General features: G+C 39.3%; 1 protein-coding gene across 1 annotated transcript in view; it reads left to right on the top strand.

Annotated features, from left to right (window-relative positions):
* The first annotated feature begins 6930 nt into the window (after positions 1-6930).
* Positions 6931-22861, top strand: part of pcxb (pyruvate carboxylase b) — a 359457-nt gene continuing 343526 nt past the window's right edge. The window contains exons 1-2 of the mRNA XM_033609134.2: positions 6931-7429; positions 22011-22147. Of these exons, the coding sequence (XP_033465025.1) occupies positions 22012-22147 (136 nt within the window). The 5' untranslated portion in view covers positions 6931-7429; position 22011. The remainder of the gene's footprint in view (positions 7430-22010; positions 22148-22861) is intronic.

Genomic DNA, 22861 nt, shown 5'->3' with positions numbered 1-22861 from the left:
CTGATGGTAGTTTTTTTTATGTCTTTGACTTGTTTACATGGATTAAACACACAAGATATGTTAATATTTAAACTTCCGAGGTGGTGGAAGGCAGGTTTTTTTACCTTCAGAGAGAACCATGAAAGCTGTTTCCCTTGTTCCCAGTCTTTGCGCTAAGCTAACTGTCCTCCAGGCTGTTGCTTCATATTTATTAGGTACACATGACAGTGGTATCATCTAAGTTTTGGTAAGAAACCCAAACTATTTAAAACATAAATCCATTCCTTTAAGTCTCACAAAGCTCGTATAGAAGTGAGGATGAGCCAGACGGTCCTTTTAAAGTCTGAAACTCAAAGTGGTCCTCAAAACGGTAGACAAACACGAGCACACACACACAGTTGGCACAACCATTTCAACACAGATTGTTGAAAGGTTTTGATATAACACTATAATGGGCTAATATTGACCTTGGTAGACCATCTCCTCTTTTAAAGCTGTCTGAGTGCGTGTGTGCCCAGAACTGACCTGTTGATGGTTAACCACAGTGCGTGCATGTGTTTTTGTGACAGTGTCCTGGAGGATGCCAGAGAAAGGGAGGCATTGTGACTGTGTGTGTGGGTAGTGTGTACTGTTATCTGTGTGAACGAGTAGGCCCACTAAATTTAGACCGAGGTTGATCTAAATGAAGCAAATAAACAAAAACACACAAAAAATATTTGTAATGACAAAAAAGAAAGACAAACTTTACATACATAAGCAGCATCCTGTATGTCATTGTTTAACTCACGTAAATCTCCAGGGCCTACAGGCTGACTGTCTTCACCATCATGTTTACAATTCAACTGTTACAACCGGCCCATCATACTTGTCTGTGCGGTGCCTCAAGGAAATTTCACAAGGTTGTGAGTATGCTTTGGTCTTGTATCTTTATGAGTGTTATGGCCACTGTGATAGTGATAACGGTGTTTGTATGGGTGTGTGCTTGGTATGTATGTCTGTTTATGTACATATAATGGATCACATGTCCTTCAAGGTATCCTTTTTAAAATAAACTGTGAGTGAGCAGGTCCTTAAGTGTCTGAGTACGTGGATATTTGTTTGTGTGTACGCATGTGTGTTTACCATACGTGTGTGTCCCTGATAAAAGTTAACCACAGCCTTTGAAATGGTCCCTCCTCCTGAAGCACCCCCTCCCCCCGACAAAAGTCCACCGTGTCTTGCAGTTTGTCTGCCCTCTTTTCTCTGTCTGACGCAGATTCTGTCTAACACTCCACTTCCCAGTTCTGTTATATAGAGCATGAGCTGCATCTAGACAATAAATGTGCTCAATCTGTCCATATCCCTCTGTTTTAATAGCTCTGGAAAGAAACTATTACAACTGTTTATCTTTTTAAACAGTCTCATTTTGGCTTTTTGGTGGGTTAAAATTTTACTGCAGCAGCACAGGTTGTATGTGGTTGAAGATTTTGTTCTTATTCTTCAATTTGAGTTTTCATTTGGAAATGAGTAGGAAGGGGAGTGGCAACTGGCAGCGGTCCTGAATGTTGGCCACAAGCACGTAGATAAAGGGGGTGAGGGAGTCCAGACCAATGGGGTGAGAGAGGAGGGGAATGGGGAGAGAATCAACAGAGAAGTTACTGAGCAGCAGCCATTCACCTATTCATGATGAGCAGATCTTTGCCAGTTGACTGAGCTCACGCCCCCCACTGCAACCCATCCCTACTTTTCTCTCTTTTGGTGCCTGTACTTCTGTCTATTTTTTCCTGGGCCAGGGTGGTATGAAAAACAGCTTTTTCAGCCCTTTCACTGTTTTGACAAGGGTACAATGCCTCACCAATATAGTGACAGCGAAGGTGCCAATCACAAATAACTACCAAAGCCCAAGTTCAAGTTAAAAACAAGAATAAAGTGTGGCAACAACAGACAACATGATACATCTTTTTCAGTTGCATTTAATAGCAGTTTGTCTATCCTGTGAAGACACCCTCACATGCTGAACATGTGACATGTTTAGAATAGTGACATTATAGAGTAATCACATTAATGGAGTAAAATCAAATACTATAATGAATGGACTGTTAAAGCAAGTCAGCAGAAGTGGGATCAAGTCATTGTTTTGCAAGTCTCAAGTAAGTCTTAAGTCTTTGCACTTAAGTCCCAAGTCAGGACAGGCAAGTCCTGAATCAAATCCAAATTTCAGATTGACAAGTCCCAAGTCCTTAACTTTAAGTTCTGAGTGCCAAACAAGTCATAATTTGCTCTTTGTCTCATGTCATGCTAATATTAGATTTACAAAAATCATTAATGATTTTTTAAAAATTGTATTTATTTGTCAAAAATAGTTCAGTAAAAAGTAAGCCTCGATGTATTGTTCTTTGTACAACTTCAAATGTCCAACAAAGCTAAAAGTTGTTTTGTTTTCTTCTGTAATTTTCCACCCATACATTTTGCATAGCCTACTGCAGTTCATATTTTATCGACCGCTGCAGTTTTTTTTTTCATGAACGAAATTATCTTTGGTATAATTTTTTCCATCTGGTTCAAGTAAATCTGGGGAATTAAGTGTCAACTTGCTGGGAATGAATAGTGTGAATGCTAGTTGATTAGGGGAATCAAGGGAAATCCATTTATTTGTGGCACTCTTTAAATAACATATTTTTTAATCTTTGGGCAGATTCAAGTCCAAGTCATGTGACTCAAGTCCACACCTCTGCAAATTAGCATATGATTAATCCTATGTTTGGAAAGTCCAAGCAGATTTTATCACACAGACTGCTTGTACAGTAGCATGAGTGTCCTCTTTGGGAACATTTATGGACATATAAGAACAACACTGTTATGTCTGTATCTTACTGAGAGGTAAGAGTATGTAAAGACTGCTCACTAGCTCTTATTTGGGGACACTAAAAACAACCGTTAAACTTGGTCAAATGGAAAAAGAAAGCAAATCAAGCAGACATGAAACAACTGTGATTCCTGACACAATGATTCACAGTCGTTTCACTTTTATACGATAGGAGTAGTTAAAGCAAAAGCATTTCCTCCTTTTCCTTTTTCCTTGGAGAAGAAAATCTTAAGCTTGCTTTGCCCTTCTTGGACAAATGAGTTTATATGAGAACAGAGAATTAAATCTTGAAGTTTTATCACCTGTGAGATAATGTACATAGAGGTCGACCGCTGTCATTGACACAGTTGAAGATTGGGCTCTGTTATGTAATAGGTGGCACAGCCATTACATAGGCCTATTGTGGAAAAACTGTAATTTTAAAGTGTTTATCCACTATACTCTACTGCTCCCATGACTCCATATCATGATATTGTATGGAGGGGAAAGCATCTGTAAAACGTTTAATACGGAATATCTGTAGCTGCTATCATTGATAGCAGTTGGTAAAATGTGCAGTAGCCTCTGTAGAGGTGTGCTCATTTGATTTATTTTCATACCAGTTCAGGACAGACACTGATAAACATTTTTATCATTGTGTCTTACCTCAAGATAGTGGCTTGTTTAATCACAGCAAATATGTGAGGTATTTAGCATTTAGAAACTGGCAGCAAAACTAGGTGGACTGGACCCTGGAGAAGGGGTGAAAGATCACTTGGATAATAAATATTGACCCCTGCCAAACGCACTCTCTCACTCTTGTGCACCCTTTTAAATACGCAAATGACAACAGGATTAATATTGAGTGTCTGATATACAGGGAAGTGGCCCCATAAAAATTCTTTTTAGCTGGGTCCAGTGTGGCCTAGCTACACCAGCACTGGTGATGTAACACTTGCACACTGTGGTTAGCCCACTTGGCAAGACTGAGAGCACTCTGTCTGCCTCTAAAGGAGATATGCAAGAAGCTATGAGAGTATGGTATTAATCACAACCTTTAAGAGACGGCCTGAGGAGAGGCAAGGAGGGGAGATGAGTGTTAGTGACAGAGGAGAGAGAGCAGTATAATTTAAGTTCAGTGAGAGTGTGAGTGAAAGGCAATCAGACGAGAATAGGTCTAAGTAAAGACAAATAACAGGGCATTTGAACTGATCAGCAATCACAGTCCTACTGCAACTATGGTTAAATTTGTGTCTCTTCCTTTGTATGCGTCACTGACTGTACATTCATTTTTGCCCCTGCCATATTTCTGGTCGATTTTGAATGCGTCCTCTTATAGTATGAATGTCATTGACACAGACGCTGTTATCTGGAACTGATAAGAAAACACACAAGAGTTGAGAAACAATCAGTTATGACTACTTTACTTGTGTCAAGCCCCTGTGTGTGATTGTGTGTGTGTTACTGAACTTCTGTCCTGACAACACCACATGTAAAGGTAGACAGGTGCACAAAATCCACGTTAAAGACATTCAGCTCTGAAAAAAGCAAATGTTGCCTTGATGTTATGATTTCCAGCTGAGGCTTGTGCAAATTTCTTCCTGGCTTAATTGTCAGTTTTCATTGAAATATCACAACACCTTTAAATCAGAGTAGGATCAAGTGCTAGTCATTTGCAGGTTAGGATCAGTACTAGATTAAGGAGGTAATGAACGAACTGCTTTAATACAGTGCCCTCACAGTTTTGCCTGTGTGTAATTCTCAGAATAAAAGCTCAGTAGTCTATTGTTCACTTAACAAACCAGGACAACAAAAAGCCTTTTTTAGAGCCTGTAATCAAATCCTGTCCTTTTCTGCTGTTTCCTGTATCACAGTTTTCTTTCTTTCTTTCATACTGGGCATCACATCCACTTTAACAACTCACTTTTCCTCTCTTTTCCTCTCTTTCTTTTTATTGCATTTCACTTTTTTAAGGAGGTGTTTACTCAACTTTTTAATCTGCCATAAATGTTTAAAATCAATTTAACATCAGTTATTCTGATAATGATGTAGATGGTACACAAAAGAAAGAAAAGAACAAACCTTTCTTTCTTTTGCCAGTGCAGAATTGCAGTTTAACATGAAAACAAAGTATTAGAATCTAGAATTACCGCCCCACCATTGTATGCCTCCACACACCAGTCAAGTTTCTCTTACAGCTAACATTCTTGTCTGTGAAAACATGGATGCTTCACACACATCTTCCTCCCAGCAGCACAGATCTATACAATCAGATCACAGTCAATGTCAGTGTCAGTGTCACCATTAAGTATCTGCCCAAATATTACCCCTCTGTCCCTGAGATATGACATTTAATAATGTCCAGAAAAGTGTTATGCAGAACGTTATGATGTCACAGTGAAGTTGACCTTTGACCTTTTGGAAATAAAATGTCATCACCTCATTATTCTATGCTGTCAGACATTTCTGTGAAGTTTTGTCACAATAAGCATATGAATTCTTGAGTTATGGCCAAAAGCATATATTGTGAAGTCACACTGACCTTGACCTTTAACCTTCGACCACAAAATTCTAATCAGTTTATTCTTCGGTCCAAGTGGGTATTCGTGCCAAATTTGAAGAAGTTCCCTCAAAATGTTTTTGGGAAATCATGTTCACGAGAATGAGACAATAAAGGTCACAATGTCCTTGACCTTTAACCTATGACCACCAAAATTATTCAGTTCATTGTTGAGTCCAAGTGGATGTTTGTGCCAAATCTGAGGAAATTCTCTTAAGGCATACTTGAGCTATTGTGTACATATGTATGTATGAACAACCTGAAAACATAATGCCTCAGGCTATCGTGCCTATCACCAGCACCCAGACATTAGAATGATTTTTTTTCCCTCTCCGAACTGTAGACCTGAAGAACAAGACTGGCAGCTAGCTCTCAGTCATTAGCATGATAATAACCAGAGGCCCATATCAAATGAAAAACAAATTAGGGTAAACAAATGCATGCTGTGTTAAAGTAATCCAGAGACTGACTGTTATGTGTTGATAATTAAATTGGAAATGTATAGGATGAATGGAAACAAAGGTTTGAGGCAGTTATTTGAGTTTAGATAGCTAGTAGACTTTTTTTTTCAACTTGTTTGGGATTTCCAGAGGAATTTTCTTGAAACAACCACTTCATTTAACCCCAAGTAAATATTAGTTAATCATCCATTCATTGTTGTTAAATGTATTGGACTTGCATTGAACTGCATGCTTCTCTATAGAAAAGTCTATATTCTTGCATGTTGGTTAGCAATGAACTGGAATGAACTTAACACTATCTCCATTTCCCCCTATAGTTAGATTCAGATAACAGCAGACATTTTGAGTTGCAACAGGAAAAGCACAGGTGCAGCTAATTATGCTAACAATGACTCAGCACTATCAAACCTGCATTAGCTATAAAATTAAAATATTGATATATAGCAGCTTTAATGTTATTAATGAAGCCTCTGCTTCTCCTGCTGTCAAATTGTCTGCTGTAAAAAATATATGAACCACTTTCATAGCACAGTTGTCTCATATTGTGAGATAAGTTTTATTTCTCTCCTATTTATCAGTTCATTTGAAAGGACTTCCTCTGTATAGGGGTTTTCTTGGGAGCCATTTTGATTTTCACCTGCCAGTAGTAGTAAAAGCACAAGTGAAATATGGAAATTTGTGGCTCCAGCTTCGGTTTCAGGGACCGTGGACGCCTGAACTGAACACGTCGTTAATATTAGCAACACCTATGCCTTTTCTGCTTTGACAAGACAAAATGTCTGCTGTGAAAAGTAGTGGGGAAAGAACACTTAATAGGCCTGTATTTTAATACCAGTACCGGAGACTGGTCTTAAACATCGAGTCATCCTCTTCATAACACTATAATATGTTTTTTTTTTACATTACAGTACCCTTCATTATTACAAATACCACATTTTAACTAAATAACGTCACATTTAAGTGTTCAGTCTCCAGCTCTTTTAATGGTGCCGCTCGTGCGTGCTGTCATGCCCTCGTCTGTGATTGGCTGAGAGCAGAGGGGGGCGTATCTGATTGCGTCATGTCAAAGAGAGGGATGAAAGCTTATGGAGAGAGAGACACACACCGAGAGAGAGAGATTACTAGGGAGTAGGCAGGCGCAGTAGCAGACTCCCATATCCGCCAGACGGAGACGGACGGTGCCAGCTGCTAGCTAAGTTAGCTATAGTACACAGTTAGCAACTAGCTTCTGAGTCTTAGCGGCTTTACCACATATGAGGGACTGAGCAGGAGTGTGTGTGCGTGTGTGAGTGACAGCGTGTGTGTCGACGCTTTGAACGCCCGCTCGGCCGTCCCGAAGTCACTCCTTGTGTTTGTGTGCACCTGAGAGTGAGTGTGTGTGCAGGAGAGGGAGAGAGAGAGAGAGTGAGCGTGTGTGTGTGTATATAAACTCCCCTATCTTCCTTTTCCTGTTCCGAGCAGCAGCGTGCCTGTGATTGTGTGTGTGAGGTTAGCACGCAGAGAAGCACACATAAACACACTCTGATAGTCGACTGTTTACAATCGGTGTCCGGTTACTTGCCAGCGGATTCACATCATTTACTGACACCGGCACAGCACCAGCATGTGAGTACTGACGGGTAACGCGTGTGTGTGTGGCTGTCATTGAGTTCAGCTATCTTAAAGACAAACCCTTATTTCCCTGAGTGACTGAATTGCTTCATGTGTAACCTCACTTGTGTCCTGCTGTCAGCGTGGTTGGGGATGTTGCATGTACAGTGTGTCCAACTGTCATAGCTGCACAGTTGCTACAGAAAGGCATCTGTAACTTGTGTGTCTACCTGAACCAAACTCTGTGCATTGAAAACCTGTCTACAAAGTGGTTTGTTTACTTTGCTAACTCATTTTTTTTAGCTGTAATGTGCACATGCAAACTTTAACTCCTCATAGCAGTAGTTACCAAAGTGGGGTCAGAGGGCTCTGAGGCTGTTCCATGAGCTCCCAAGTAAAATTAGGAGTTTTTTCAATGGAATTTTGTATTGGTATGAGTTGGCATCTTGGCAGGAAATATGCAGCAATGACTGCTTTTGTTAAGGGTTACCCATTGTCACTTTCACACCTACAGAATGGATGATGAGGTATAATACATGGAAATTGGTATTTAAAGAAGCAGAAGGCACCACAGTAGGGACTTCATTTTCTCTGTGCTGAATAATAATAATGATGATAATGTTTGTTTACAACCCTGATTCAAAAAAAGTTGGGACGCTGTGTAAAACGTAAATAAAAGCAGAATGCAATAATGTGCAAATCTTTTTCGCGCTACGTTCAATGAATACAGTACAGAGACAAGATATTTAATATTCAAACTGGAACTTCATTGTTTATTGTAAATGTACACTAGCTCCGAGTTTGATACCTGCAGCACGTTTCAGAACAGTTGAGACAAGGGCAACAAAAGACTGTGGAATATTGAAAAAACAGCACCTGTTTGGAACATTTCGCAGGTAAACAGGTTAATTGCAGATTTGAGTATCATGATGATTGGGTATGAAAGGAGCATCCACAAAAGGCTCAGCTCTTCAGAGGCAAGGATTGTCACTTTGAAACACTGGGCAAACAGTTAAAGAACATTTCTCAATGGACAGTTGTAAAGAATTTTGGGATTTTGTCATCCACAATCCATAATATTATGAAAAAATTCAGATAATCTGGAGAAATCACTGCATGTTCTGTACACTCTGCACGATCTGTATGCTATGTATGCTCAACATGTAAGAGGCAAGGCTGATAACCAGCACTGAATGCCTGTGACCTTTGACCTTTCAGGAGACACTGCATAAAAAACCGACATGATTGTATAAAGGATAATACTACTACAAGGGCTCAGGGACACTTTTGAAAACCATTGTCAGTAAACACAGTTTGTTGCTGCATCTATAAAAGTTAAGTCTCTGCCATACAAAGAGAAAAACATATATCACCAACACCAAAAAACACCAGCGACTTCTCTGGACCCGTGCTCATGAGGGAGATTGAAACAAATTGGCAATGTGTGTACGGTCTGATGAGTCCACATTTCAAATTGTTTTTGGAAATCATGGACATAGTGTCTATCGGGCCGAAGAGAAAAGGTCCACCCAGATTGTTCTCAGTGTAAAGTTCAAAGCCAGCATCTGTGATGATATGAGGGAGTGTTAGTGCTCATGGCATCATGGGTAACTTGCACATCTGTGAAGGCACCATGAATGCTGAGAGTTACATAGAGGCTTTGGAGCAACATACTGCCATCCAGACAACTTCTTTTTCAGGGACATCCCTGATTATTCCAGCAAGACAATGCCAAGCCACATTCTGCACATGTTACAACAGCGTGGCTTTGTAGTAAAAGAGTGTGGGTACACAAGTAATCTGTCTGTAGCCCAGACCTGATTGTGATGTGGCACATTATGAAGCACAAAATAGAATAACAGAGACCCTGGACTGTTGCGCAAATGAAGTCATATGTCAAGCAAAGATGGGAAATAATTTCACCTTTAAAACTTCAGCAACTAGTGTCCTCAGTTCCCAAATGCTTACTGATTGTCGTTAAAAGAAAATGTGATGTAACACTGTGGTAAACATTCCCCTGTCCCAACTTCTTTGGAACTTTGTGCAGGCATCAATTTCAGAATAAGTGTATATTTACAAAAAACAAAGTTAATTAGTTTGAACATTAAATGTCTCATCTTTGTACTGTAATCAATTGAATCTATGTGAAATGACTTACAAATAATTGCGCCGTGTTTTTATTTAAGTTTTACACAGTGTCCCGACTTTTTTTTTTTGAATCAGAGTTGTACATGTTGACACTTGTAGATTGCATAACATGCTTGTTTCCTTGTGAGCTGCAGATCAGAGTTTGTTACTCTGTCTGTGCATGTGGTGACCTGGTTGTCTCTCGAATTGTCTGTATTGCAGAAATGTGCTCTCTGCTCCTCACCTTTGAACCCGTGCATGTGTCTCTCTTGTGTCAGAATCATTTGACTGTACAGTTTGTTCACCCTAAAGCAACCTTTACTCTGCTTCAAAGAGGTACGACAACTGTCCCATCCTGGAGCTCAAGGAGGCCCAGTGGGAGCTGTGTTAGGAAGTAAAAGACAGTTATTTTCACAAGTCGTTAGCAGACCTTGCAGTAGAGCCTGTAGCTGGGATGTGATCAGAAATGTACAGGCGGAAAAAGGCAGGAGCCTCCTCTTTGCCTTGGCCTGCTCAAAGTGACTGTAGTGGCCTTGTGTTTTTGATGGACATGTGGCATTCTCTCAGTCACCTTAATGACAATACTTGTTGCAATATCCCAAGGTAGTAGACTTGAAAGTGTTCAAGGCAAGTGGGACACACATTCATTATAGTTTTACGTCAATGATGCAGAGCTTTCAGAGCTCTCTTTTTCCCAAACATACACACCACCTTATAAATCTCTTTAAGGATGATATTTTCAGTCTTTAGGCTTATTAGTACTTTATCAGTACTTCTGGTGTTACGACCACCAGTAGCTTGTAACTATTCTGCCACTTCAGTTTAGACTTTCTGGAAGGATGCAGATGGTCCCGTTATGGTCAGAGGATGTTATATTTCCGCAAGCAATGCCCAATCTTACTTCCTAAAAGTTTTTAAGATCAATTTGCATGCTTTGGTATAACTAAATCAAGAGTCAAGGGTGTTTAAGAGTGCAGAGAGACCATTTGAACCCAAATGTTTGCATCAAAAGTAGCATAGCATGTCTCAACATGAACAGATGTTTTGCCTCTTATGTCGGCGGTTGCAAAAAGCATCCAATTATCTCACTGAATATGTTTCCAGTATGGGATGTTGCACAGTAACAATGTTTTTTAAAGAAAAATGTATCTTTTATTAGGTCTGAACCTTTTTTATCATGACGTGATATTGTAAATGATAACGTGATGTGTAATTGTGTCATACCACCTACATGTTTAAACAACTTAAGCTAATGGTAACATACTCTGCCCATACTAGATATTTTGAAAATACAATAGCTTTCAAAGACTGCACTTGTTTATGTCAGTAAGCACTGGTGCAGACTTGCCTTACTCCCTTAAGATTTTCTTCAGGGCTGTCAACTAATTGGGGTCCTGAACTGTTGATAGGGTTCCCATGAAATGAAGAGTAAAAAAAAATTATTTATGCTTCTTGGGAAACACTGGACCTTCTTCTAGTTATGCTGCCAGGGCACCGTCTAGCAAATAACTATGATGAGTGTTGCAAGAGTTAGAGTGGAATCCGTCAGACGGCGAGGCAGATAGTAAACAAAGACAGGGGCACCAGAATAAACTAGCTGTGTCCCTGGCACTTTGAGTCTACAGATTACCTAAAGAGCATGACATAAAAATGACTTTTGTATATTTGTTTTGCACCTTTTCTGGTTTTGGTCATGTTAGGGTGAAGCACAGCCAGTAGTGCATCTTGCTGTGCTTGCAGGCATTAAACAATTAATCAATGTGCCTTCTCGCCCTGTAATGTACTGTCCTGCTGTCTTATTTTAAAAGGATCTGCATCAGATTAAGGAGGTACTATTTCTTTGGGCCTTGAATCACTGACAGATGATGTAGCCTAGTAGTTACAGTTCATGATAGACTGATCCAGCAGTGATTAGCAGGTATACAGCAGATTAATGAAGCCCTGCATGACTTTTAAGCATGTTAAACTTGTTCTTGTTTCGTCCAGAGGGCAGCAAGATGTCACTCGTGAAGCTTTCATGCTCTTAGCAGGCCCTCACCAACATTAGCACAAAGACTTCAGTGTTCATTAAAGTCAGAAAGTAGGTAAATCCATAGCAAACCTTTTGCTTGTTAAGTATCCACTGGCATTTCTTCTTACAGGGAGAGACAGGTTTAGCAGAATGTAGCCTGTAGGCCAGTTTCAGGGTTTTATGATATATGTCCTCTCACCCTGTTTGAGTCTGTTGGTCAAAAACTTTCCCCTTTGCGATATTTTTCCTTTATTACCTTATTTGAAAACACAAAATCTAAACTTTCTCAAGCAAAGAATCTATATAAAATCATTTAAAAGCTGAAAAAATGTCTATGTCCTTGTGGTCCGTGATAGGCCATCAAAACAATAACAGACTAAATAATTTCCAAGCTTCTGTTATGCTATGCTGTAGCCTAGTAAAAATGTACAAACTGGCCCAGGGCAGCATCATGCACTTAAGAGTTATTTAAGAATTATGTAAGAAATCTTGTGTTTTTCCAACACATTATATCCTAAAGGAGCAGCCAGCAGCAGCAGGGTGCTGGAGCATCTTGTTGACACAGCTGGTAAAGGGGCTGAGTGACAGTCAGTCAAGAGCAAAATGCATTAGCTTCATTTGGCTCAGATAATCCTGTCAGCGTACCACAAATTGTACTGTGTTACACATTAATATAACTAGTTTAACATTGCTGTTTTCAAATGAGTAATATGTATTTGGTTTCTTTTTTATTTAGAGAGTTGAAATGTCTTCTGAAGGGTAAATTTAATGAAAGGAAGGACAGCATCAATATTTTGCTCAAAAGTTTTGTTTACAGGTCCTTCCAGTATTTATTTTTCACTTCTGTTCGGCAGAGTTTCCCCAACTGCTTGTAAATTCAAACCCACCTACTGTATCTACCCTTCCTCAAGCTCAATATTCTAACCTTTATGCCATCACTAACCACTTTTTAGTCCAGTCACAAGCGTTGGTGTTGTCTACACAAACACAGCCATCCTCCGTAACCATGCTCCTGTAGTGGATCTTTCACTTGTCTGATTCCTGCGTGTCTTACCTCGCCTGAAAATTTGTTGATACATAAAAATAGGCATCGTTATAATAAGTATGAATAACTATTGGGCTGAGCTAAAGGGCAATGTGTTTGAAGGATACATTTGAAATTAAGAATAATTCTATTGAATGCAATAATGTATTCATTGGCATTCTCAAAACTAGGGCAGGACATTATCTTTTTTGTTTTTTGTCCATCTGCCACTGTGGCTGGTGGATTCCAAAATTTACCAACCACTCAATAGATTACCATTATTTTTTTTGGCTGTTGAGTAAAACCTACTGCCATATTTTATCAGTGTTTGGCTGGTGGTAATTCCAACCCTGGATGTGCAACATGCTTCTTACTTTATAGCTTTAAAACTCATCTAGGAATTCCTTCTCATCCTTAGTTGTAGTAGAGATAGTCTCACCTCATCCTCCACTGTAAAACATTACATTACGTGCGGTATATCAAGGCTTTCCCCTGATAAGAGAACTCTGGGTGATTAGATGTTTGCTGTGACGGATGAAAAGGTGGATTATCTATTATTGCACAAATGCTGGCAGCCATGTATTTGCCCTATTATCAGTCAGTTGGGTAAAGTTAATGCTAGTTATGTGTGTTTGTGTGTCACAATATCAGGGGCTGTGTGCGTCAAAACAAAGCAGAACTTTGATCTCTATGAAGTTAATGTATGAACCAGAAATCCCCTCTGTTCTTTTCAGCTGCCCAGCACACACAGGTTGCTCTCAGTCGCCTCTGACCTTTAAGTTTAGACAGAGGAGTGACTGATATATGCATGCAGCAATGCATACGTGCCATGATTTAACTGCACTGTCAGACAGTTAACAATGAAGGCTGAGAAGAGTTTTGGTTCTGTAGAGACTTTGCTGCGAGGACACTTGTGCTTATTCTTGTTTGTGCCCCTAAGAGTGTGTAAGAGAGATTGAGAAACAGGACAACAGAGAAAGGGTTGGAGAGAACATTTGGCATAAAACATCTACATTCCACTTTGGCTTTCCAGCTATAATTTAATTCAGTGCTTGTTTTGTGTTGCAGCAGTTTTGAAGCTGATGTTAGTATGCAGGATTGAGACGGGGAAAAGGTTGCACTGTGAAGTTTAGCTGAAAAGTTTCACTGTGTTCTGCCTGTGAGAAAGGGAGTCAAATAGTGTTATGTCTGTTGCTCACTGATTTAAATACATTGTCAGGAAACACAAATTAAATTAAATGTGTCCCTGCTGCCAGTTTAAAGTGTCTTATGATCTTATTTTGGCCTTCTGAGTTCACAGTACAAATCTTTTGACATTTTCTAACTGCTTTATCTCTCAACTGAATTGGAAGTTCTTTGTATTACACAATAATACACAACATTCATACCTAAAAGTTTGCAACAATCAGGGGTCTGCAGTGGGTTTTAAACCTTCATATTGACCTTTTTCACAGCAGACATTTTGACATGTCATAGTAGGAAAAGCACAGATGAAAATGACTTGGTTTCTTTAAGTGTCCCAGTAGTGAATGTGGGTTTCCTAGGATAGCGAAGGCATGACATGTCCTACTCTCAGTCTGATTGGCTAGTACTCTTTGCCTTCAGTGGTTGGATTGGTTAGGTTTAGGCAAGAGGACTGAGATTAGCTAGAGTTGGGGTCAGAATGTCAGGGTAAGTGTGTCTGCATGAGAGGAAATAACTCCTCATACCAGTAGGTGGCAGTGGTCTGTATGTGTCATTCAAAAAAGGGAAACTTGAAGAGCTACACAACATATTTCAGATGTTAGCCAGTTAGCACATAAGGCTATTACTGTGTGCTAGGGAACAATAACACAAACAATTTACGAACTGCTTCTCAATGGTTAAAGAAATAATGTTACCTAATATAAACAGTTTGTTTGACTTCACACACTCTTGGCTTTAGTTGTTTGTTTGCCTTTGTCTCTTTTGTTTCTCTTCTGAACTGAGCTGAACTGCCAATCAGAGTGATTGCTCTCACCAACAAGCTCTGCCAGCTCCAGTGCCAATTCAACATTCGGAAAACAGGTGACAAGGGCTGACTACTCCCAACATTGTGGGACACACTGCAAAAACTAGGGCAACAGACACTTGCCGATGGCCTGACATTGACCAATGGCTGATCGTCTGCTTGGTGTGTCAGGTCCCTAAGGTATTCCTGTGCGCCAGCATGCACCATACCAGGATCTCCTTGAAATGGAATGCAGCCATCATTAACTGTGTTAAATATACTTGTGCTTTTCCTACTGTGACAAGTCAAAATCTGAATCTTGAGGAACTAGGCTAAACGTTGTTGTTGTTGTTGTTGAATAATTTCAGCTAGACCTCTGCCCTCTGGTTTGAATTGTATTTGTTTCTTGGGAAGCAGCGGGAGCTGTGGTGCTCCAAGTGATTACATCATAACTCTTTGAAAAAGAGCGTCTTGTGTCTTGTGGTATTTGTGGCTTTTTTTTTTTTTCAGATTCAGTGAAAGGCAAATGGTCACATTCCTGTGCCACAGTAGGGACCTTCTGAAAGGCCGAGGGAGACTTGCTAAATGGTTCTGGCTTTTACATGTCAGATAAATGTTCATCAAGAAATAATTATGTTTCAGATAGTTCTGGTGATTGTGCTCCCTTTTTGTCGGGAAACCTTGATAGAAATCTTAAAGTTGAGCTCATGACATAGAGCAAGTGCTTCACAATTAGTTTAGGCCTAACTGGGGTATCGATCTGTAATGTCACATCTTTCAAAAGTTATAGTAAAAAAATTATGTCGGAGCATAAGGCAAAATTCCTGTTCTTACCAAAAATGAAGAGGAATGACTATGTAGCTCTGTATGAAGCATGGGAACCCTACTAGCCTTACTGGTGACATTAGTTCATTAACAGGTTTTAAAATGTTTCAGTCTTTCACATGAGTAATCAATACAGTTTGTATGCATTGCCACAGTAGGATCACGAGTATTCTGCCCTCTGACCTATTCTGCCTTATTTTACGGGCAAGTGGACAAAACTGATCCCAGTGTAATCCATCTGAAAGAGATTTCCTTTGTTAGAACTGTGTGTGGAAAAACTAAGAAACTATTTGGATGACTTGGATTTTCTGTTGCTGTTGATTGGAAGGAAATTCCTCCCCTGTGTTCCCTCTTGATATACAGTGGACACAATAGTGCAGTCCATGTGTGTGTGTCACCTTTAAAGCTGTAGTTGGCAACTTTTATGAAAATAACTTTGTCATATTTGCTGAAACTGTAACTTTATTCTGACAGAAGTTCATGAGACAGTCTGTGAAAAAATCACGTCCCTCCTCCTCTCCCTGCCGCTTCTGATGGCATTTGCTGGAATCTACAGCGGTGCACCGAGAACAGCAAGTCAGAGCCAACGAGTCTCCAGTTCAGCCAGTTAAGTCATTGTTTGTGTGCTGTCAAACTGCCAAACTAGGCAGCGCTGATAAAATATGAAACAAGATTCTGTGTCTGCATTGCTTTTTTCTCCCCTCAGATGTTTTCAGCAACATATTTTAATGTACTGTTTTATCTATAAATGAGAAAGTTTGTGACCCACCTGCCATATTGGAAAGATTTGACTGAAGTACCAAGCTTTGCCAACCAGCCGGACCAGCTTTCTCATTTTACAGCCTATCACTAAGCTTAAACAGTATTCTAAAAACATTTGAGAGGAGATATAGGCAATGCAGTAACAGAATCTTGGTTCATGTTTGGTTCTCTGCCTAGTTTGACAGTTTGACTGCAGTTCACAAGCAGTGATTGACACTTGTTGTTTTCGTTTACATTCTGTAAGGCCATTGCAAGCACTACCAAGCAATATGATTTTTTTTTATCTCTTTAGTGCTGTGTGATTATTGTGACAAATATGAAAAAAAATTATATCAAAGTTACCAACTCCAGCTTTGAAAGACACCCCTTTGATGTGTCTGTTGTATCAGTGTGGGTTATATTGCTGTTTGTGTGTCAGATGAGCAGAGTGACTGAAAAGATTTCAGTTGATAATTGACATGACTTGGTCTATTTATCAACATTTGATAAACAGTCCAATCAGATAGCCAATGGTGAATAAAAAAACAATGATTGATCAAGTTGTATCTGCTCAGCACTACATAATAAAGCTGTACTGTAGTTTGGTGGCAGTCATTAATGCAGGGGATAACTTGGATATTGATGGCAGTAAATACTATCAATACTATCTTTTACAAGTGATGTAGAGATGTTGTGCATGATGACATACATTCCTACTTTATCTCTCAGAGCCACATGGAATGCACGTCAAAGTTTATTGCATTTTGACGCAAGTTGTTGATCTGGGCAGCGAATACACATGATTCTGATGTGGTCTATGACGTGATCATCTGAGAACGTAACAGCTGGACTGAGAGTGGAATTTGGTCTTATTTGTTCTGTGGTCCCCATTAATGTTTGCTTTGACTCAACATGGATGCAAACACAAACTTATCATCAAAAATTGGCAGTGTGTTGTGTTGCATCCTCCTGCTGTCCATATGACTGTGCATGAGTCAACAACAAATGGTGTCTGAGTAGCCTCAGTGATCACATGGTCATTACTTGTTCTTGTATTGCACGTTCAACATGATTTGGCTAAAGTCGCTGACCTGTAAATAATGATTAGTTTTGTTCCTTTTTTCAAGCACTATCATTTAGTCAATTACATGTGGTAACTGCTGGTATGTTGGTAAATGTGTCCATCAAGCACAAAGAAGTTTCAGAGTTCACCTGCTCTTTAACTGTTTCAGTATGAATTTTGACAGTGAGAGAAGTACGGATAATGAAAGTTGTATTTACTCTAGTTGTTTGTAAACTCTGGCAGGCCTGCCGTTAGGGGGAGGTCAAAGGGTACAGATGGCCCAAGGCCAAGGGGGACCTGTGAAAAAGTCTGTGGTTGACCCTTAAATGGGATCAAGTACAACAATTTACTTACTGACTTAAATCACTGACAGCACAGGATGAATAAATGTAATTTTATAGTTAAAACACATTTCAACATGCCATCTGATACTCACACACCCCCCGCAGGTATTGTGTAAATGGTGCGGCCCATCTGACATGGGTCCGGTGGTGATGTGCAGAACTCTCAAGTTAAATTTTGGCGAGGGGAAAAAGGAATATTGCCATTTTTCAAAACGTTATATTTAAACATTTCTGCATACTGTGGTCCCTAAACAGTCTTGGAATTACATAAACTGGGTGTGACTGGAAAACCGAGAGCTGACAGTCCTATACTCTTTACACTGTTTTAGTTCTGCACACAATTTGACCAGTATTTAATTAAAGTAGCTGTCAAGATTGAATGAATACATGAAAAAAAAAGATTTGTTCACCCCTTTTCTCTGATCATTCATCAGAGGGTATTATTTGGCCCAAATCCCTTCCAGTGTTTTGTTAGCTGTTAGGACAAACACAAAACCCTTATTCCACTTCTCGACCTATGTTATTTCTTTAATTTCTTAGGCTAAATCCTGATGAAGAACTGATTTATTTTTAAAGCATTCTCCAAATATACAGAAGGAGACAATTCAGCAAAATGACACTGTGGCGCAAAACTAAAATTACCCTCAAACTGTACTACCACAGCTCGCATGTCCCCACCATTTGACATTCCTTTCATTCCACAATTTATCCTTGCGTTTGCCTCATTGCATTTTGGCAATGTGAGTCACACTACCGGTAAACCACTTGCTTTGGCACATTTTATCGTTGGCTCCATCCATCAGTGCAGGAATTCAGGAAAAAAGGAAGAAGAGGGAAGTGAGCTGTGTTTCAAATCTGTTGAATAACAGTATCAAAAAAATAAAGAAATCTTAGATGAGAGAGATGGAGAAAAAATAGAAGAGGATATGCTTGGGACAGAAGTTAGAGATAGAGCTGAGATGGGATGAAAGATACATATAGAGAAACAAGAGTTTGGAGAAGATGACCTTTTTCTCTCTTCACATTCAGTGTGTTTAAATTGCTGTTGTGATTTCTTTCTCTAAGTCTAACCTTTTATTATTCAGTTCTTTTCTTTAGTCAGAGGAGAGCTAATTATTTGGCTCAAGGACTAATTTGTAAGGTTACAATAAAAAAAAAAAAAAGTATCACAAAAGATAATTACCACAGTACTACAGGCCAAGTCTAAATATTTCTGCTTCTATTAATTTCTCCTCTGTGAGATGTAAAAACAGTATTGTAGCACCAAAGGTACATTCGTATCAATAAAAGTAGAGGCCAGATAGTTTGTGTCTTCCAGAGAAATGCCCTCAGCGGTTCATTGAACTGTATGGACAGCATGCTGTGTTTGGATGGTTGTTTACACCTCAGTATATGGATAGGGAATTATGACTGAGCACTATTTCAGGTTAGGAAGTTACTTGCCACTGCAGGCTGCAGTTTCCGGTAGATTTCCAGCTTTTGGCAGATCAAAGAGCATTTTAAATTACAGGCCACAGCTTATATTAACCATCATTAGGCTACTGGCTGGTAATATTTCAGTGTCATTTCTAAGTGATCCATGCACTTTTCAATCAATGCATGGTGTTTTTTTGACTATTTGTGTTATTATGTTTCTACATTGTCGTCTACATTGGGGCTCTCAGGCTGTATTACAGATTCCTGATCTCACTTGACTGTTACAGCCGAGAGGAATACTAATACCTCCATCTGCCTGGCCATCATATCCACATTGCTAATACAGTGTAAGTGTATTTTACCAGAGACCTTATCACTCAACATGAGAGTGTACTTTAAAAAAGTTTTAATTCAGCTGTATTGGAGAGAAAAGGTTAATGCAGGACACAGATGGTAATCGACCTGTTTTTGCCTGTCTGCCACAATTGTCTTGTTCCTCTTCAGTCTGCTCTTGTCTCCCTGTCGTATTAAGGCCTTGAGGAAACTGTATCTGCTTCCTAGTCTGGCTCTGTTGCTTTTGTGTAGATACAGGATACTGTTACAGCCTTAGCTTCCTCTGCATACAGTCTTCAGAAAGTCTCAAGGCATTCGTTGACAGTGTAAAAGCACTTCTTCGTTAACTCCTTTAAGTCACACGTGATTATGTAAACATTATCAGTCTACGACTAAGAAAGTAAATTAAATTTGACTATAAAGATAACCATTGCTCTATTTGCTCTATGTCATGCTATCTGGTTGATCTATTCTCTCAGCAGTCTGTGCACATTCTTCCCACAAGTCCACTGACACAACTCTTGCGATGTAAGATAGCAGACATGTTTTGATTGGTATGAATAGAAGACTGTTTTGGTTTTATCTAACTTAATGAGTTTGAATTGTTTTGTTTGTTGGTATAATTAATTCTTGCATCATGCAATGAATAATAGCTTAAAGCAGGTTAAATATGGGTATAGTGACTGTTTGTGTAGTATTGACACCACTGTTCACTATCTTTAAATCTATATGGGACATGTGGTAATTCAACTTTAGGTGGAACTCTAACCAGTGGTAACAAACAGGAAGTAGTCAGACATTACAAGATGTCACTTGGCTCAGAGAATTGGAGGATATTATTCTTTCTGCGTCAGTATTACCATGACAAGTTCAAAGTCTGGAGAAAACTGGCACTTATTGTGATCTGAGGCTTTTTAGATTGTCCAACATATAGTTTAAGATATGTGCTGCGTAAATTCTAAGTGTTTGATAAACCAAACATACTGTTAAAATGTTACTTGACAAAGTAGTTTGGTTCAGTACATTATGTGCAAATTCTGGGATATCTAAGGAGCAGCATTTTGTCAGCTCAGCTGTGGTCTCCACTGACTGCATTGCTGTTGTTTGACCACAGTGTGGCAGCAAATCACTGTCAGTGAGGTGTAGCCTAGTAGTCAGACCAGAAGAAGAAGCTTTTGCCTCTGCAGTGTGAGGCCGCTATCAAACAGCTCCCAGCAGTTAAGCTGTCTGTTGCCCTGCATTGAATGAGCAGCTTCACATCTAGTTGAGAAGGTAGTTATGTGTTCACGTATGTGTGCAATGTGCCTTTGTGAGATTGTGTCATTTACATTTGGTTGTGAATAAGTTTGTCTGTGTGTGTTTGGTGATTGGTTGCTTCAGTGTAGTAATTGTATTGTGGGCATGTTTTTGTTTGAAAGGTTTCAGACAGTTTTTTTCTTTCCTACCATTAATCTATGAAACGGACTAATGGGAGCAGAATAGTTTATATGTTTGTATCTGACATGTCTGGGGTAGGAAAAAGATATTTAGTGCTGTACTTTTATTGCGATTTGAAAAAAAGACACCATGGACACACAAGAAAGTTGTTGTCTTTAATTTGACACACCTGCGGCTGATTGGCAGCTGGTTAGCAGAGCAGCAGCTGATTGGCTTCCAGCCTCCTTCCTTCCTTTTGTGGAGGTCTGATCTTTTTGGAAGATTTTTTGATTATGAGTCAGCTGTTAGCTTTATTTCTCTATACTCGGAAATCATCATCATCATCACTTCTACTGAAAATGTTACATGAGTGTGATCTGAATTTAAAAACGATCTTTGTGGTATTATTAGACTGCTTCATAATATTGTGATAGGCCTTCCTGACCCCTTTTTATTATCAAATAATCATCCAATTGTTTTTTTTTTTTTTTAAATAAATATTGACTACCATCTTTTGATTATCTTACCAAAGATATGTCTATCTAATAGCTTCTGACTCATGTGGTTGAGTCATATTGATATGTATTGATTAAAGGTTACAATCGTTACAATGCTGTTGGGACCACTATGACAGCCTCTCTCTAACTGAAACGGGATAACATCTTTTATAGTCCCAGCTGCAGATTATGTTAGATTTTTCCACCGTCCTTTGCCAAACTTTCATAGCAAAGGAAGTCAAGGCCACAGCAGTCGTATTTTTCATGCACAATACAGCAGCATACTGGAATAATATCAGCAACACCAATTTAAGTTTTGGGAGAAAATGCCATACATTTAAAAGGCTCCCACAACCCAAGGCAACAACTTTAAAGGGCTTGGCGCTTTCGGAGATTTAATCTCTTTAATTTTCCTTTAAAGCATAGTTTTTCCCCCTGAAATAGTTTCTACATGGAGATTGTAAGAATGTATGAGTTGCCGATTTTGGACAGGGCATTCGTGTTTTTGTTTGATCTAGATTTAATGATGTCTTCCAGCCTAATTGTTTAAATGTTTGACTGATTGGCTGTCTTGTTTCTGAAGAACTTATGTATTATAATGCTCCTCAGCACTTTGAATGGAGAATCTGGATGTTATCGCGTGTCACAATAAGCACGTTAACAATTTCTTGTGTGTATGTTTGTAAAAATTCACCCGTTTCCTGATCCACGTGTTCCCATCTCTAGCTAGTATGTCTCACTCTTTTCCCTCTTCCCTCCACTTATTCCTGTCTGATTTTCAGTGTACAGAGACGTTGTGTATGTGTAAACATTTTGTCTGTTTCTCTTAGAATGCTGAGGTACACTGTAGTCCGAGGAGGCCTTGGCCTGTTGGCTGTGAGGAGGGCGTGTCTTTCCCCCCGCTTCGCCCACTCTGCCCCGAAGAACGAGTATCGACCAATCAAGAAAGTCATGGTGGCTAATCGAGGTAAGGCCCCTTTCACGTCCTAGCAGTACTAATTCACCGCTGAAAAAGACAACCAATTCACATACTGCTAGATTAAATACAGTTTAATGCTGTTTCATTTATAATGTAAGAAAAAAGTTATGACATTTACAATCTTCCCTAGGCAAAGAACAGACTCTCAGACTCTTAATTTTTAATGGCCAACACTTCGTTTGCCTTGGCACATGCTAATATTTAAGAACACATTGTATGTGGGTGGCTGCACAAGATAGCTTTGTTTGCTTTAATCCAAAGCACTGTTTTTTTTTTTTAAATATTGGAAACACAGGTGGAACAGTTAAGTCTTCACTGTTCTCTAGAAAATTAAGTTTAAGGCTGTATGTATTTAACTGTTATGAACTGTAAGCTGTAGGTAATGTCCCAGATGTTTTTACTGTGTATGAAAGCTAAAATAAAATCAGCACGGAGGTCTCTAAATTCCCTGGAGTCTAAATCAAACCTGTTTTAACGCTGTGTTTTTCCACAAAAACAAATTGAGCCCACCAATAGGCAAACATATTTGTAAGCTGTTGGATATCAACATAAGTGGGGTCTACATTACTGGCATAGAGGTCTGAATGGAAATATAATTATAGAGAAGCCCAGAGTTTTCGAAATATTAAGCAGTTGCCAGTATGGTCGTTTCACGGAGCATAAACATGACTGATGTGCTCTGGTAATACTTGTAATCACCGG

This window comes from Epinephelus lanceolatus, chromosome 22 (assembly GCF_041903045.1).
Source record: "Epinephelus lanceolatus isolate andai-2023 chromosome 22, ASM4190304v1, whole genome shotgun sequence".
NCBI lineage: Eukaryota > Metazoa > Chordata > Actinopteri > Perciformes > Serranidae > Epinephelus > Epinephelus lanceolatus.
This window is presented reverse-complemented; position numbering and strand designations above follow the sequence as displayed.